The 18,512-nt window shown below is 51.9% G+C and overlaps 1 protein-coding gene across 6 annotated transcripts in view; it reads right to left on the bottom strand.

Moving 5' to 3' along the window:
- The window catches only part of DLEC1 (DLEC1 cilia and flagella associated protein), a 90,510-nt gene that overhangs the window by 29,240 nt on the left and 42,758 nt on the right, over window positions 1–18,512 (bottom strand). For all 6 annotated transcript variants that reach the window (XR_011562919.1, XR_011562920.1, XM_019984818.2 and 3 more), the window contains exons 7-19: window positions 12,824–12,911; window positions 12,144–12,317; window positions 11,553–11,689; window positions 9,774–9,866; window positions 7,697–7,787; window positions 6,905–7,067; window positions 5,815–6,007; window positions 4,979–5,037; window positions 4,237–4,405; window positions 3,910–4,003; window positions 3,571–3,701; window positions 3,302–3,460; window positions 55–194 (exon numbers count right to left, since the gene is read on the bottom strand). Coding sequence is in view for 4 of the 6 variants with exons in the window: in XM_019984818.2 (XP_019840377.2) it covers window positions 55–194; window positions 3,302–3,460; window positions 3,571–3,701; window positions 3,910–4,003; window positions 4,237–4,405; window positions 4,979–5,037; window positions 5,815–6,007; window positions 6,905–7,067; window positions 7,697–7,787; window positions 9,774–9,866; window positions 11,553–11,689; window positions 12,144–12,317; window positions 12,824–12,911 (1,691 nt within the window). In the remaining 2 variants the exon portion in view is untranslated. The remainder of the gene's footprint in view (window positions 1–54; window positions 195–3,301; window positions 3,461–3,570; window positions 3,702–3,909; window positions 4,004–4,236; window positions 4,406–4,978; window positions 5,038–5,814; window positions 6,008–6,904; window positions 7,068–7,696; window positions 7,788–9,773; window positions 9,867–11,552; window positions 11,690–12,143; window positions 12,318–12,823; window positions 12,912–18,512) is intronic.

The raw sequence follows: 18,512 nt of genomic DNA, 5'->3' as shown, positions 1-18,512 counted from the left end.
AAATATGCCGTGAATATGCAGCGTGGTTTGTACAGGCTCCCTGCATCCCCTTACCTCCAGGTCCCATCTACCACCTCCAGCTCCAGGACGGTCTGCAGACGCTGGCAGTGCTGGGCCTCCAAGGTGATGCTCACTCTGCACTCCCCCAGTGGCTGAACTTGGCCACTTGATGGCTCGATGTCAAAGGGAGACACCTGATGGGGAGAAGGGTGAGCAGTGGGGACACTTGGAACTGCAGAATTGGGGGCTGGCCATGACCAACCAGGGTCACCCCCAAGCTGCGCCCCCTAGACCCCTGAGCACTTCCAGGATGCAGAAGAAGACAAGTGGATGGGGGAGCACAGATGAGCAAGTGCTCAGGATGAAGAGGAGAAGATGATGAAAAGTGAGTCTCCAAGGAATGGAGGTGGAAGGCAGAGGGAGGCGCCTTCGGCGTGGTGGCTCTGAGCGGTCTGCCCGCCCCACTGTGCAGGTGCGGGTCAGGAGCTGCGGCTCCAAGGAAGGAAGGACAAGCTCCCAGACTGCGGCAGGGCCCAGGCTTCTGTGTGGCCACAGATGTATCCTTGCACTTATAACTGCATCTTCTCGGGACAGACCCCTCCCTCATATCCTCTGCTTCAGTTCCTCTCTGAAACACCTAGAAAATAGTAACTGGTGCACGTTTCCTAAGTTGTTTTACAGATGCTTAAACCACCACCAAATGGAAGAAGTTAACTACTTGATGACCATGAGCGCATAGTCCCTCGATGTACTGGAGCCTGAGGATTGATAATGTTAATCGCTGTGACACTACCTTGTCATCAACCAATCAGAGAACTGTGCACGAGCTGCCCATATACTCTGTAACCTGTCACCTGGTCTTTAAAAACGTTTGGCTGAAACCCTTCGGGAGTTCGGGGCTTTTTGAGTGTGAGCCACACGTTCTCCTTGTCTGGCACCTTACAATAAACGCTACACTTTCCTTCACCACAACCGAGTGTCAGTAGATTGGCTTTCCTGCATGGGGATGATCAGGGCCCAAGTTTGGTTTTGGTAACACCCATGTGATCCCTTCCCCACATGGTCACCCCCTCACCTAATCCCCGCTGCAGTTAGTTCACATTTACCTGACGTGTCCACCTCCTGCCCCGTACCAGGCACTAAAAGGGAAGGGAGAAGGCTTGGAGACTACAGTGCCCTTGAGTGTATGCCCCAGGACCCTGGATGGGTCACACTGACTAGCAGGGTGTCACTGGGCATTGAAAGATCACAACCAGGAACAACATAACTCCTCTCTCGTCTCCTTCTTCCTTGAGACCAAGACCATGAATGAGTGCAAGGCACCTGCCTGCAGGGTGACCTGGCTGCCCCTGCCCTGACCCACCCTGCCTCCCGCCCTGGCAGCGGTGCTGTGCTGTCTTGGGCCCTGTGCTTTCTTGCTGCAGAGGTTTCACTGCCCAGGCACTGGGGGGTTGGGGAGTAGGGCTGGCCTACACCTTAGGAAAAGTAGCTGTCTCTCCTGAGCTTTGGGTCCAAGCTGAGCTGGGAAGGGAAGAGCTCCTTTGTGTTCTTCGCTCATTGTTTTCCACATGCACTCCATTTCACATGGAGCCCAAGGCACGTGTGTATGTGATGCGGGGGCAGGCTTTGGTCTGGGGCTGGGTTTCTGGATCCCGACTTGGGCACATCCAACAAACCCCAATTCTCAATATTTGGACAGCTCACAAGAATACAGTACAGAGAACTATAGAGATTGCTACCAACTTCAATTTGGACATAAATCTTAATACACCATGAGATTGATAATTACTTCAATTATAAAATATATTTGGACTTTCCTGGTGGCTCAGATGGTAAAGCGTCTGCCTACAATGCGGGAGACCTGGATTCGATCCCTGGGTCGGGAAGATCCCCTGGAGAAGGAAATGGCAACCCATTCCAGTATTCTTGCCTGGAAAATCCCATGGACGGAGGAGGCTGGTGGGCTACTGTCCATGGGGTTACAAAGAGTCGGACACAATTGAGCAACTTCACTATCTGTCACTAGTTATTCTTCACAGTGGGAGGAAAAACACAGACTGGGAATCAGGGAGATGGGATCTGATATGATTCTGCCACCTTGTAGCGGCGTGGCCCTGGGGAAGCCCCCAACCCTCTCTATATCATCTATCCAATGAGGAGGCTGGCTGAGGTCCGTAAGTTTCCAACTGTGCTCTGGGAAATCCCAGGGACTCCCCGAAAGTCCGAGAGCGGGGGGTGGGATGTGGGGAGAGGCAGGGTGCTTGATCAGGGGGCCTCTGGTTCACACTCGACTCTAGACCTTGGGTTTCTGTTGAAGGTCTCATTGAATAGAAGGTTACTGAGAACGCCTGCCCCCATCCCAGTCTCAGTGTCTGGCTCCGTGAGCCAGGCAGGGTGACCAGTGAGCCCTGGGGGTATCCAGCATTAACTCCAAGCCTGTGCAACAGATCCCGTGGCAGTGGTTTTGGTCACTCGATACAAAACTGTCTTCACTTCTCAGTTTCAGAGTGCCCAGGGGAGAAGCGAGGCTACCAGGGGAAGAGGGATAGCTTTCAAGGGGAAAGGAAGTGGGCAGCAGGGGAACCTGGGTGAGCTGCCGCTAGCGGGAAGGTCAGACCCTCTTGACCTGGCCAGAGTCTCTCACGTGCCGCGACCGCGCCCACGTGTGAAGAGTGGGTGTGGTGAGTCAGTGACTTCCTGGGCCTGCTGGTGTTGTGGCTTGGGCCTGTTCAGAATTGAACATGGTATTTAGACACGATGCCCTAATTTAGACGTTGACGGTAAATACTTAGCCACTTTTAATATTTTCTATTTTTAGAGAAAAAGGAAGCAAATGCCATTTGAGTGGCCGTGATTTTCCTTTCGGAGAACTTTTTGGTTTGGGTCACACGCTCACCACCTGGTGGCAGGTCCTCAAAACTGCAAGCACGATCCTTGGGACGCTAGGACTCCCAGCCGTGCGCCCGCCCTTTCCCCCAGGCCCTGGAAGCTTCCCTCCCAACTCAGCTGCCCAATTTCTTCCTGACGCCGGCTACTCTGACAGAGGGAGAAACCCTTGTCCTATTTCTGTGTCAGAAGGCAGAGAGAGGAACAGGAAAATCCAGTCTCCGGGGTTCTGCTCTGCTGTAGAGAGGATGGGGAATGGGGGGACACTGCCAGGCAAAGGTCACCAGGCAGGCTTTTCCTCTCCCAGCCTGAACGCGCCAGCTTCGGTGTCATGGTGCCACGGCTCACACATCACACGGGTTAATCTGCGCCTGGGGGCAGGGTAGCACCACAGGAGGTGGTGGGCAGGACTTACGCCCTCTTGCCTTTCTTGCAGGGAGACCTGGCTCTCCTTCATGGCCCATGTGGCCGGGAGCTGGCTGAGGTTCCGGATCTGGATAAACTTGGTGGCTTTCTGTCCCAGGCGCAGCAAACCAAACTGAAGGGCTGAGACGTCAATGACCAGGGCCGGCCCCTGAGGCACCCAGAGGGGCCGGTCACTGGGCCACCCGGGTGTGGGTTTGGTGCCCTACCCCGGCCCCCGCCTTTCCAGCCCACCTAGCCGCCCGGCCCCATCACAGGCACCTTAAAGGCCGCCTCGATGTGCAAAACCACGGGCGTGGGAGAATCTTTGATCTCACACAGCAGGTTCTGGCTCGTCGGCCCAGGGACACCCCCGGTAAAGTTCAACTCAAAATCCTCAACCTCGCTGGGTTCTGGGAGAAGAAGGGTGAGATGAGGCAGCGAGATGTGCAGGGGCGGCAGGCTCCCTCTATGGCTGGCCCAGATTTCGGGCCCCTCCTCATGTCGTGGCCAGGGCTGGGCTGTGGCTGGAGCTGATCATGGGGCCTCGAACTCCTGCCCAGGCTCCTGTGACCACGAGCTCTCCCTCCCCCGCCAGCCCCTCCCGCGGTCCCCAAGTACCAATGGTCCCCGTGCAGGGCTCCACCTCAATGATGTGACAGTCGCTGATCTTCCCCCACGTGTACCTGATGGTGGACTTGCTGTTGTTCCACATCTGAAAGACACATCCCGACCCGGGCTCCCTGGGAGACTGTACTTGCTAAAGGATTGAGGGGTTTGGGGCTCACAAAAGGTCCCCTCCAAACCCTCCCAGCTAATTCCTGGCCACTCGACAGCACCAAAGGGTTTGTGGGTAACGTATCAGGCCAAAGACCTCTGAGCCCAGGAACTTGTGCCGAGTTCAGCACCATCTCAACCAGTCCAGGCTGGGGAGAGACAACCACCTACCTTAAAATTCTTCTTCACGTTTATGCCAATATAGTTCTCCCCAGGGATGATGAGAGCATATGGTTCTAGGAGAACCTGGAAAGGTTCCACTGAGCCCTTCACCTCGATTTCCAGGACGATCACGTCATCCATGCAGTACGAGGGGTCCTTGGAGTTTTCCAAGTCCAAACTGAACACAAACCCACCATAAGCTAAGAGTCATTGTATCCCCATCTCTGGTCCTGTGAAAGGAAAGCACGCCCTGCCCACAGCTACTGAGCCCCCCGAAATTGGAGGTGTCAGCAATGCCCTGAAACAAGCGAATGCCTGCAGCCGCGCTGGCAGCTCAACTGCAGGCCAGGACCAAGCTCCCTCCTTCTGTTTCCAAGGACCACAGTGCAGCCGCACCAGCCTGGAACTCCCCAGCAGCTGACCGGGGACCCCCCAGCAACAGCCTGCTTAGGGAAGAGTTGGTAGAGGTGTCACCAACTCCTTCCTCCATTAGCACCACCCCCCAGGGGCCACTGGTAGCAACCGTGAGCACTGTTTCCAGGTTCCCGGGTGCACAGTCAGAGAGCTGTTCCCTGCATGCAGAGCCCGCTCCAAGCCTGGTGCCACGGCAAGGTCAGGAGCTCTCACCTGCCAAAGCCTGCTGGGGGTCAGGGGCTCATCCACTCAGTTCTGGTGCCTCCCCCTCCAGCATCCTCCATGGGAGGGCAGGCCTGGTGCCCACCCCTCAGCCAAGGGCCTGGGTCCTGCTCACCTCACGGGCTCTGGGACTTCCTCCAGCACCATCTGGAGAACACTGTGAAAATCCCTTGGCTGCAAGACAAACACAGCACCCTGAATAAGAAAGCCCGCGCCAGGGAAGGCTCGAGTCACAGCAGCAATCCTCCCCGTGGCCCAGCCACCACAGACGCCTTCCTGAGACACAACACTGCTTCCGTGCAGCCTCTCCCCACACTGGGGGAAACAGGGCTGCCAGGACATGAGCCTTGACTCAGGGACTGGGGGCCACTGCAGTCTCAAGACTGGCATGCCCACCTCAGCTGGGCCTGGGGGATGGGAAGGCCCTTAGCAGTGCCCTCAATGCGTCTGAAGCATCAAGCCTTCCTGGGACAGACAGTATCAGGGGCTGAATGACAGGCTGAGAGGCAGACCTGCTGTCTTACCAACAAGGGCCGCTGGGAACCCCCCTCCTGCTCCACCCTCGCCTGTAGATACAGGGCTTCACTTTGGGAATCAAGGGCTGTGTGAGCCTTGCCCTGGGGGACCTCACTGTCTGGAAGCTGCTGTGAGCTGGGCAAGAATGGTAACACCTTTGATGGAGCAGAAACATGGAAGACACTAGAGTCGAAGTGAGGCCAGACTTGCTCAGGACAGGGTGTGTGGGATGGGGACCAGGCAAGACGAGCTGCTTCGTCCTGCACGCACCAAGCCCGCCCACTAGCCCCACTCTTGGCTAAGCGCTGGCCTTGGCAGGACACCGGGGGTCTCCACAGGGTCAGCTGTGGCTTCGATGTCACCAAAGAACAGGGACGGAGGGTGAAGCCTGCATGACCCAATCGTGTGCAGCCACCAAGATGGCCCCATTTGAACCTCTTGCGGGGAGAAGCTCAGGATGAACTCGTGGTCCGTGTGGGGGCTGAGAACGCCCATCTTGGGGGTGATGCAGAAGGCCGTCTCCCTGTCTGGGTGATACTTGATGCTGTCTGTGCTGTAGGTTTCTCCGGGCATCAGGGACTGCAGGTTGGGCTTCATGATCTGCCAGTGGAAGGCCAGCTCCACGTGCCTGCGAGGACGCCCCTGACAGTAGGCAGTGGAGCCAAGGCCGCGGCCCAATTCTGCAGACCAGCCCTCCCACTCCCTGCTGCTGATGGCAGGTGTGGGTGGGGCTGGAGACGGCAGGTGAGAACTGCTCCTTGTGCCAGGTAACAGAGCCTGTGTAAGGCCTAGGTCATGGGGACAGTAAGCCAGGAGGCACCCTGCAGTCTGCCCCGGCATAATGGCGAGGCTCAGAGGGTGCTCAGAGAATAAATGGCACTGACAGCTGAACCCACAGACCTTCAGCTGTCTGACCCTGGAACGTGAGAGAGTTCCCCTCATGGGCCAGGCAGGAATTCTCTGGAAAACCATTCCTGGTTAAGGATGGACCAGAGGGGCTTCCCAGGTAGTGCTAGTGGGAAAGAACCCGGCTGCCCATGCAGGAGACATAAGAGACATGGGCTCCACCCCTGGCTTGGGAAGATTTCCTGGAGGAGGGCATGGCAACCCACCCCACTATTCTTGCCTAGAGAGGCCCATGGATGCAGCAACCTGGTGGGCTACAGTCCCTAGGGCTGCAAAGAGTCGGACATGACTGAAGTGACTTAACACGCAGAGGACTGAGAGCAACACTGCTCAGTATGACTCCCTGCAATGCTGGACATCTTGCAGATCTGTTCTGTCCAATATGAGAGCCCCTAGCTACCGAGGCACTGAGCGCTTCACATGTGCCTGGCGCCACTGAAGAAGCAAGTTTTTCATTTTATTTTAGTTCCTTTCCATTTAAATGGTCACATGTGGCTAGCAAGTACCATGATGAACAGTGCACATCCGGATCCTCCCATCCTGTGCTCAGATTCAGGATGTCAGGCCAGGTGAGGAGGGAGTGGGGAGTGTGCTGGGGTCCCGCACAGGCATCACTCACGTGGCGTTTCTAATAATCAGCAGTTTGCTGGCCGTGGACTGAAGGTTTTCAGGTTCAAAGCGTATGAAGTACTGGGCTGTTAAGTCTGTGAGCTCTCCAGGCTCCGGCTGACTTTTCTCACCAGAAATATAGATCAGATCCAGAGCAACCAGCTGCCCAACTCCTGACAAGGTTGGGGGAGCAAAGTTTCATGAGGGCTGAAGTCAGGACTCTGGCCGAAGGCTGTCACAGGACCCAGGTCACCATCCACATGCAACTAACTGGCCACGATCGTGACCCCAGGAAGAGCACACACAGGGAAACAGGGCGCCAACAGCATACAGACTCATGTTGTCACACTGTCACAGACCAACAGGAGGTGACTCTGCTAACCTAGCACATAATGGGCACTCAATTAATGCCTGCTGGGTGAACAGGGTGGATGGTAGACAGACAGGCGCCGGGAAGGAACGGGGCGCCCGAGGAAACGCAGGAGTCCGCCCCTTCTAACTGCAAAAACCTAGGGGCGCCCTGGCTGTTTCTGTGTGAGTCACTGGCAGGTCCCCAAAGGTCTAGGTGAGTTTCAAAGTGACGTGATGAAAGACTGTCCTCCAGGTTTCCATCTCTGTCGCACTAGAGGGCCCCTTGGGACAGGCCTGAGGGCCACCCTGGCATGGGTCTCTATGGTCTGGCCAGAGCAAGTGGCCCCAAACCGGAGCCCAGTGCCCAGAGGCTGCAGCATTCCAAGTGCACCACCGCTCCCCTCCCCACAGCCGTGGACCGGACCCCGCCCTGGGAGCGCACCACGCCCACCTGTGGTCACCAGCTCCTTTATCTGGCAGTTGTCACACACGATGACGAAGGTCTGCTCTGCCTTTCCGAGGCTGGTTGGGAGGAACAGGACCTGGGGAGGAAAGGGTTGTCCTGCAGCCTCCCGTGAAGGGGCTTCTTCCCCATCACCTTCTCCTCTCGGCCGCACCCCCTGCCTCGGGCCTCCCCTCCTGGCCGTCTCCCTAGGGTCCAGCCCAGGCTCCGGGATATGGAGAGAAAATTCACAGAGACGGAAATAAAAATGGCTCTTAAACAACAGGTTTAACCTCATTCATGATCAAAAATGGAAATGCAAACCAGCCAGAAAAAGTTTCACGCCTCCTACTGGCGAAGAGCAGAAAGTTAGCAATCATGAACGCAGTGATAGGATGTCTTGATTTTCTTCAAACTACTCTAAAAGGGTGGGGTAGGGTTTGGCGGGAAGAGATGGAGGAATATAAAGCCAATGAGGCTGGCCAAGAGTTGAGAAAAGTTGAAGCTGGGTAATGAGCACCTGGGTGATCCTTAAACCATTCTATTTTTTTAATATGGGTTTTTTTTGGAGGTGGGGCTTGGCCAGTTGGACTTCTGTCCTTTTAAGTATAGTTGACTTACAATGTTAGGTTAGTTTCAAGTGTACGGCAAGGTAATTCTGTTATATGTGTGTCTATGTGTACATATATACACACACATACACACGTATATATCTATTCATTTTCAGATTATTAGTATTATGATGATTATTATTTTGACTGAGCCACAAAGCTGGCGGAATCTTAAGTTTCCCGACCAGGGATCAAAGCCATGCTCCCTGCAAGGTAAGCACAGCCTCCTAACTACTGGACCCCCAAGGAATTCCCTGTATATGTTTTAAAATGTCCATGATAACAGATTTTTTAAAAGTTTGATAACATATTGTAATGGCAAAGATATGAGAAAACAGGCAGCACCTTCATATACTTTGTTGGAAGTATAAAATAATATAATCCAAATGGTGAGGATTTTGGCAACATGTACCATAATTAGAAGGGTAGAGGCCCTAAGTCAGCAAATACACAACAAGGACTGTATCCTGCAGGTAGGACAGAGTGACGCATGTATAAGCTATTCCCTGAGATGGCCAGAGATCAGAAATAATCTTCATATCCATCAGCAGGAGATGGCTGACCTAAATTACAGTTCATACACACAGTGGAATACTATGCAGCTAGAAAAAATGAGGTGTGGGAAGTACATGGTGCAGAACATAGAGTGGGCAACAATTTGTGTGAAGAAGAATGGAAACATAGGAAAGAAAGAAACATGTGTTTATGTAGTCATCATATACGCCTACAAAGGCACCCAGACCTGGTAAGACTGTGGCCTCTGGGTGGCCAAGGAGGTGGGGGGAGAGGCAGCATTTCACCATGCATCTATTTGCATATTTTGAATTTTTAATCATGTGAATCTATTTATTTGGAAGTATGGAGAAAGCAATGGCACCCCACTCCAGAACTCTTGCCTGGAAAATCCCATGGACGGAGGAGCCTTATAGGCTGCAGTCCATGGGGTCGCTAAGAGTCAGATACGACTGAGTGACTTCACTTTCACTTTTCACTTTCATGCATTGGAGAAGGAAATGGCAACCCACTCCAGTGTTCTTGCCTGGAGAATCCCAGGGACGGGGGAGCCTGGTGGGCTGCCGTCTATGGAGTCGCACAGAGTCGGACACGACTGAAGTGACTTAGCAGTAGCAGCAGTATAAATAAGTTTTCTAACAAACAACATCCCAATCAGTAAACAAAATTTATAGAAACCACCAAGGCTTGGACCTGGGAGTGGATATCTGGGTCATGAAAACACAAAGGTGGGAATTCCCTGGCGGTCCAGTGGTTAGGACTCAGCACTCTGACTGCCAAGAGCCTGGGTTCAATCCATGGTCGGGGAACTAAGATCTCATAAGCCATGCAGCACAGTCCAACAAAACAAAACAAAACAAAACAAAAAACCCCACAGAGGCAAAGGAAATCAAGCAAGCAAATGAGGAAGCAGCAACCGATCCTAAAGAGGTGGAAGTACCTGCTACTGTCTCATCACCTACCTCCACGAATACGGCCTGCCCTGGAACCAGCTCAAACACCGACGGCAGGATCCCAAAGGGAGGCTGCTCAACAAAGCCGATGGTGACAACGGCCTTAAAGAAAAGCAGAAGATGACTCAACAGTATGAAAGAAACTGTAAAGTCTCTTGCTCAGATGACCCATGTCTCTCCTCCAAACATCCATGTTGTGATCTGAAGGCTCTTATGGATCATCCAGTCCCCTGTTCATGAAGAAACTGAGATGCATCCATTCAGCAAGCACTTACTCAGTCTGCACCAGATGGGGTTCTGACGTTTAAAGACGAGTACATCACGGAGCATCTGCAAAGAGCTGCCTATTGGTTGGAGGCACAAGAATACCACTGACAAGGGTTTCAGACACAAAGCAGGAGGTGTGTGGGAAGGTCTCCCCAGGATGCGGGCTCCCTAGCACAGTCCCTTCCCTACTGCAGCACCCTGTGAGGCTCATGCCAGCTTCCGTATCTGCCTCCATTCCCAACCCAGCCCTGGTCATGAGCTCCTGAAGGAAGCTGCCGACTTGTCAGCAGATCTGCAGCCTCGATGCCTACACAGGAAGCCGCCAGCATGCAGGGACACAAGCCCATGCCTCCAGGTCCCTGGCACGTGACAGCTATGAGTGAAATGTCTCAGGGAACATGTGGTCTCCTGGATTTATCGCTTGTTTCCAGAGATGCACAGAAAGCAAGGTATCTCTCCTCTGAGAAAGACAATGGTGTGCATGAGCGTGACGATCAGTGTTGTCAGCACTTGGCTGCCATGGGGAATGCAGGGTGGGAGGAAGCCTGGGCAAACGGTGGGGCGGTGGGGCGCGGGCGGGCATGTGCACACGCCCTGTTTCTCAACTCCAGCTGACAGGGCCACAGTGGATCCTGGCCCAGGGCTGCACATCTTCCAATGTTTCAGAGAAAGTGGAAATGTACATTTTTATATGATATCTATTTTTTTTTTTCAGCATAGCATGCGCGATCTTGATTCACCAACCAGGGATTGAACCCGAGCCCCCTGCAGTGGAAGTGTAGAGCCCTACCCACTGGATAGCCAGGAAGCTTCCTGAAATCTCTGTATCTTTAAATGTTGATTCAATATATGTTTTTAAGCAATGCTGGATTTCTCTACTGACTCAGATGGTGAAGAATCTGTCTGCAACTTGGGAGACCTGGGTTCAATCCCTGGGACAGGAAGATCCCCTGGAGGAGGGCATGGCAACCTACTCCAGTATTCTTGCCTGGAGAATCCCATGGATAGAAGAGCTCATGAGCTACAGTCCATGGGGTCGCAAAGAGTCAGACATGACTGAGCGACTAACACTTTCAGTTTCAAGCAACGTTAGCTCAAACATGTTTTGAGGCCCTGTGCCAAATAAACATGACCACAAAATTCAACCAAAGAGCTTCCGATTTGTGACCTCTGCTATAGTCAAACATTTGCCACAATAATGACTGACTGACTGACTCAGTGAACGAATGAATGGGTATAGTGACATCCAAGACAGGCCTTGAAGGACAGGAGAGGTGATGGGACCTGTCCAGGCCTTGAAGGATAGGAGAGGTGATGGGACCTGCCCAGGGTCACACAAGTATTAGGAGTATAATAGGAACTACAGTGCTATACTCTTTACCTCTTGATTCTTAAGGGACTGTGGCTCTACAATTCTATCCACTGCGTTTCCAGCCCCAGGGGCACTTGAGCAAGTCCCTCACAGGAGTTACTGCATTCGATGGACTTGCTTTTTTCCCAGGAAGCGCTGTGAGCACTCACCCTGAAGCTGGGCGGTGGCCAGCTCTTCTTAGGCATGATACAGAACTTGCCCACGCTGAAGCCCACGTTTTTGCAGATGAATCTGGTTATCTTCATGCCCCCAATGAGGCAGTAGCCGCAGTCCAGGACAGGCGACACTGCAGCCACAGGGGAAGATGGGCAAGAGAAACAGCCTGGGTCCTCCTGAGGCGCGGCCCAAGCTGAGGGTGGCTGTTGGCGGCCGGGGCAGGGGAGGGATGGACGGGGACAAGCCCTGCCCCTGCTTCCGCCTGGCAGTGGTTGGTGCCCCAAGACACCACGTGCGTGGGCCTCAGAGTGCCCCGAGCCAGTGCCGCAGAGGCTGGGGTCACCTGGGCCGCGGCCTTCTTTCCTGATATGTGTCGCTCAGAGTCTGCCTCCCCCCAGGGAAGTAGGACAGTCAGGGCCTAACTCTGGAGGAATGCAGGAGCTTCCGGCAGGTCCCTCCTCAGGACTCAGAAGCCCCTGCCCAAGGGGTCAGGCTGTGTGCTGCCACCCAGGGGCCCTGTGGGCAGGTGGTCCTTTAGAGGGGCACCAGCCTTCCCCGACCTCCGGAGGGCAGCAGGCACTTACATGTCAGCACCGGGGGCGGCCTCCGGGCCTGCAGGGGGATCAGGAGCGTGTGCGCTGACTGGGTCTCCACTAGAATAAAGTCATCAAAATCCCCAAGGCAGTCGGGAAAAAACTGGACAATATACTGGCAGGTCATTCCAGGAGCCACCATTCCACCTTCTCCTGGGAACATCCCTGTGGGTGCAGAAGTGACAATGAGATTCTGGAGACCAGGGCAAGATTCCAGGGCCCGGGCTGGGAGGGCAGTGACGGGGCCCCCTGGGACGTCAGGGCGGGCCACGCCGGGCCCTGTGGCTTAGCAGTCACTTTGTGGGCAGCAGATAGACACTCGAGATTTCTAGGGAGCAGAGGGACACGATCAGAGCTGTTCTTAAGGAGAACACAGAGTCACGGGAGCAGGAAGGCTGGCTGGGAGGCCAGTGCCACGGACTAAGTGAGGAACCAGGGTGCAGTGACGCTGGGCAGAGCAAGGAGAGGGCTGAACTGATCTTGGGGGTGCGATCCAAGGAGGAACTGTCAGGCTGGGGGCGGGGGGGCTCTGCTGGGGGGCAGGGGGGAGGCCGCCTTGGAGCACGAAGGGTGCAGGCTCAGGAGCCACCCGGAACCCCATGGGGACGTAACCTCGGGCAAGGCCAGATACAATTTCGAGGACGGGCAGGCCACTGCCACCCTGAGCTCACCCAGTCCCAGGGCGAAGTAGGGCGTGGACGGAGGGAGGACTCGAAGGTGGCGGCTGGTGGATGTGGTGTTCTGCAGGGAGATCACCATCTGTGCAGAGACAAAGCGACATGTGTGGACACAGGCTGTGAAACCTGGGACTCGCATAGTAATATGGGAATGGGGTCAGGGGATGAATGAAATGAGCTTGGCCCCGTGTCGGTAATTGTCGAGCTGGTGAGGGGGCCATGGGATTTCAGGTGATTGTTCTACCCACTTTTGTTTGTTTTTAGAAAAAAAGAACTACAAGGTAAACGGAGGTGGGAGTAGATCTGACCTGGCCTCTGGCCTGACTATGCCAAAGCCTTTGACTGTGTGAATCACAATAAACTGTGGAAAATTCTGAAAGAGATGGGAATACCAGATCACCTGATCTGCCTCTTGAGAAATTTGTATGCAGGTCAGGAAGCAACAGTTAGAACTGGACATGGAACAACAGACTGGTTCCAAATAGGAAAAGGAGTACGTCAAGGCTGTATATTGTCACCCTGCTTATTTAACTTATATGCAGAGTACATCGTGAGAAACACTGGACTGGAAGAAACACAAGCTGGAATCAAGATTGCCAGGAGAAATATCAATAACCTCAGATATGCAGATGACACCACCCTTATGGCAGAAAGTGAAGATGAACTAAAAAGCCTCTTGATGAAAGTGCAAGTGGAGAGTGAAAAAGTTGGCTTAAAGCTCAACATTCAGAAAACGAAGATCATGGCATCTGGTCCCATCACTTCATGGGAAATAGATGGGGAAACAGTGGAAACAGTGTCAGACTTTATTTTCGGGGGCTCCAAAATCACTGCAGATGGTGACTGCAGCCATGAAATTAAAAGACGCTTATTCCTTGGAAGGAAAGTTATGACCAACCTAGAGAGCATATTGAAAAGCAGAGACATTACTTTGCCAACAAGGGTCCGTCTAGTCAAGGCTATGGTTTTTCCTGTGGTCATGTATGGATGTGACAGTTGGACTGTGAAGAAGGCTGAGTGCAGAAGAATCGATGCCTTTGAACTGTGGTGTTGGAGAAGACTCTTGAGAGTCCCTTCGACTGCAAGGAGATCCAACCAGTCCATTCTGAAGATCAGCCCTGGGATTTCTTTGGAAGGAATGATGCTAAAGCTGAAACTCCAGTACTTTGGCCACCTCATGTGAAGAGTTGACTCATTGGAAAAGACTCTGATGCTGGGAGGGATTGGGGGCAGGAGGAGAAGGGGATGACAGAGGATGAGATGGCTGGATGGCATCACTGACTTGATGGACTTGAGTCTGGGTGAACTCCGGGATTTGGTGATAGACAGGGAGGCCTGGCATGCTGCGATTCATGGGGTCGCAGAGTTGGACACGACTGAGCGACTGAACTGAACTGAACTGGCCTATTTAAAACCACAGCAATGTTTGGTTTTTTTAACGTTTATTTTTATTTATTTGGCTGAGCCGGGTCTCCATTGCGGCACGTGGGATCTTAGCTTTCTGACCAAGGATTGGATGAGGGCCCCCCACACTGGGTGCGCTGGGTCCCAGCCACTGGACCACTAGGCAAGTCCCCAAAATCACAGCTATTGTTTACTGAGTTTCTTGACTTCCCAATGACCAGGGAAGTGAAGTGAAGAAGTGAAGTGAAAGTTGCTCAGTTGTGTGTGACTCTTTTGGAAGGTGGGAACTACCTCTATTTTAGGGCAAATAAACTGAAGTTCAAAGAGCCTCCTTCACCGGAAAGTAACAGTGGCGAGACTGAGCCCGGGACCCTGAAGCTCTGCCTCCTCGCCTCTCACTCACTGCTCTTTCTCCACATAATCCATTTTCTTTTTTTTTGGACCACACCACGTAGCATGCAGGATCTCAGTTCTCCAACAACCAGGGATCGAACCTGCACCCCTTGCAGAGGAAGCTAGGCATCTTAACCACTAGACCACCAGGAAGTCCCCTGACATAACCCTTTGAGCCACTTCTTCTCAAGGGCCCAGCCAGGGGTGCTAGCTGTATTCAGGGTTGTAACTGGGCCTCTCTCCATCACTCAGCCCATCCCCCTCATCAAACCCTGCCTTCTGTTCCCCCTCCCTCAGATCGGGAGACCCCTGAGGTCTCAGCACCTAGAACTGAACTCACAGAGTGCTGACCCCCAACAGCACTCAGCACAATGCCCAGCATGGAAGAAGAACTCCACGCATGCACACACCTTTGGCTCCTATTTTGTGAAAGATTACATTGGGAAAAACGTATGAATTATAACACGACAAGCCATTTTTCCAGCTTAAAAAGTAAAACATGAAAAACACAGATGAAGCCTGGCCCCAGCCCCACACCAGAAAACAGCTCCGTAAATTCACTTTTACTCAAAGGGGTGCTTTCCTAAGTCTGACTTCCCTGCTGGCTCAGAGGTTAAAGCGTCTGCCTGCAATGCGGGAGACCTGGGTTCAATCCCTGGATTGGGAAGATCCTCTGGAGAAGGAAATGGCAACCCACTCCAGTACTCTTGCCTGGAAAATTCCACGGACGGAGGAGCCTGGTAGGCTGCAGTCCATGGGGTCCCAAAGACTCGGACACGATTGAGCGACTTCACTTTACTTTTCCTAAATCAACATTTAAGTCCATTTTTGGCCAGCACAACATACTGCCTCAATCCACCTGTGAACCAGATCCAAATCTGAGAGACCCACATTATAATTTTTATTTCTCCAATATTAATGATGATGAGCATCTTTTCATAAGTTTGTTTGTTATTTAGGTGTCCTCTTGTGTACTATGTCTGATCACAGTGTCCATTTGCCATTGTGTACTTTTTTTAAATTGACTTGCAGAAATTCTTTATATTTTCTGGGCACTAACATTTTATAAAGTATATGTTATAAACATCCCCAAGTTTATAATTTGTATTATCTTTTGATGTATTATCTTTAAAATTTTAGTATACCAGGGGTCATCACACCCTATTTCCCACCTCCTAGAGCTCTGAGTACTATCAGATTTAGTGGAGGGAGAGTCAACTCCAGAATCACATCCTAAGGGTCTGCTGTTTTCAGGCCCTTCTGATCCCACATGTCACAGCCCAGGTTCCCCAAAAAGTGGAGTCTTATATCAGCTTTAAAATTTCAACGTAACATTTATCAACCTTTTGGTTCAAAGTTTATACTTTAGTGTCAAGAAACCTCATATCTCCTATATTTCCTTCCTACCGTTTTGCTTGAGATCTTTGCTGGAAAGCATTTTGTTGAGGCTATGGAGTGAGGTAGGGATTAAATTATTTTCCGTATGGCAAGGACACTAATTCCATTTTGCCTTTTCAGATTTGCACAGGTGCAAAGACAGCCCTGGGAACTGTTCCCTCAATCTGCTATTTTCCCAAATACAGGGCTAGCTTGCAGGTGTCACCACGAATCGAGGTGTTCATGACAGCAGCTGCCCTTCGTGTCCATGGAGGCACATCTCTAGAGAGCCTTGCTCCCAGCCAAACCCCTGACCAAATGAGAGGCAGGATCCAGCAGTTTATGAAGGGGTGTCCCATGGGACAAAATAATCAATTGCACTGACCAGAGTTCAGTGTAGTAACATGTTCTCGTGTTGGCTCTGCCTCCTTCCAGCCCCTTTCCTCCATCCTCCCTGGAACTGTAAACAAAAGCACATACTCTCACCACCTCAGATTCTACCTTATGGGGAATCTGGGCTGTGACACTTGCCATCAGAAGAGTCTGAAAATAGCAGATTCCGAGGATGTGACTCTGGAGTTGATGTTCTCTTGTCTGACGGCGAGCAGAACTCTAGCTGCTGGGAAGTAGGGTGCGATGACCCCTGGGATGCATCATAATTACTAAGGTTTCCTCCCCGTGGTCAACTGAAATGAGGAGGTGCAGGCGGAGGGAGGTCAGGCACTGAACTGTGGTAGCTACAGCATGGTTGCAAGGTCTGCGCAAACAGTAATTATAAGGATTGTGAAAGGGGCTGGCTTTCCTTAAATGCACTGGAAGCCATAGAGGAAAAAAAATGATAGGCTTAGGGCAGCCAATTCAAGGGCCACCATGAAGACATTCCTTGCATTCCTGGGCTACACGCAATTTGTTCCTGGGGTACAGTTTGTTCCTGTGTGTGCGTGTGTGTGTGCGTGTGTGTGTGCGTGTGTGTGTGTTCTTACTTAGTTTTTTATTTAGTATTTCTGAGCCTATGTTCTTTTTTTTTTCTTTCAAATGTCTTTTAAAGTTACCAAAACATGGAAAGAAAACAAAAGAGAAAGTATGTGAAACATAATAAGCTCCTGGCTTACAAGGTATATAGATCTCCATTCCTACCGCAACTCCTCAGTCTCCAGCACTTGCAGCCCACATCCCAGTCTGCTCCTTAACTCAGGACAGATAAGTCCTCTCACAGCTCCAAAGGACAGAGGATGGGATGGCCCATGTTCTCTCCCCACCGCCCAAATAATACATTATTTGTTTATTTATGCCATGCAGCTTGTGGGATCTTAGTTTCCCAACCAAGGACTGAACCCACACCCTCAGCAGTGAGAGCATGGAGCCCTAACCACTGGACCGCCAGAGAAGTGCCTGCATCTATGTTCTTAAGCAAGACTGGGTATGGCTCTCACTGTCATACTTCCTTATTTGGCTTTGGTTCAAGGTTGTACTAGGCTCTGTCTTAGTCTAAAATATCATAAACTGGGAGGCTTATGAACGACAGGAATGTACTTCTCACAATTCTGGAGGCTGGGAAGTCCAAGATCAAGTGGCCAGCATGGATGTGTTTTGATGAAGGCCCTCTTCCAGTCATAGCTGGCAACTTCTCACTGTGCCCTCAAGGGGTGGGAGGGGCAAGGGATCTCTCCAGAGCCTCTTCAGAAAGGCCCTAGTCCCATTCTAGCACCTCCCCAAGACCCCACCTTCCAATACCATCATCTTTGACAGATAGAACTTCAACAAATGAATCCTGGAGGGACACAAACATTTAGACCATAGCAGGCTCATTACCTCAGGATGAGGGTATGGTCCTTTTTCTAGTCTCTAAAAGTTTATATAAGATAGGGATTAGCTTGAATGTTTGGTGGTATATACCTGTAAAATGATCTGGGCATGGTGTTTCTTTTGGTAGGTTTTCTTTTTAAGGTATTTTCATCAAATTGGACAGCCACATAGTTAAAAGAGTCAAAGGGTTCTACAAAGTTCTGAAAATAGAAATCCTGCCCTCTTCCTCTGCCTCAACACCCACCATTTCCCACAACCAGATGAAAACACTTTTTCCTCCTTTAGCTGATTATTTTGGAAATTACTTTCATGTCTCCAGATGGTGTGCTATTTTTTTTTTTTTTTTGGTTTTAGGTATTAATTATGGATGGATGATATGGATATTCTCTTTCCTCGCCCATAACCAGCTTACCGTATGCCATCCTATCTATCCTTCCTACCCTCATCTTCCTGATGCAAATTATGTCATACTCGTAGTTAAATCGGCTTTTCTGGTGGCTCAGATGGTAAAGAATCTGCCTCCAATGTGGGGGACTCAGACCTAATCCCTGGGTCAGGAAGATCCCCTGGAGAATGGACAGGCTACCCACTCTAGTATTCCTGGGCTTCCCTTGTGGTTCAGCTGGTAAAGAATCTGCCTGCAATGCGGGAGACCTGGGTTCGATCCCTGGGTTAGGAAGATCCCCTGGAGAAGGGAAAGGCT

The sequence above is a fragment of the Bos indicus genome, chromosome 22 (genome assembly GCF_029378745.1).
Source record: "Bos indicus isolate NIAB-ARS_2022 breed Sahiwal x Tharparkar chromosome 22, NIAB-ARS_B.indTharparkar_mat_pri_1.0, whole genome shotgun sequence".
NCBI classification, from domain to species: Eukaryota; Metazoa; Chordata; class Mammalia; order Artiodactyla; family Bovidae; genus Bos; species Bos indicus.
The sequence above is the reverse complement of the archived record's forward strand: the minus strand, read 5'-3'. Positions and strand labels throughout refer to the sequence as shown.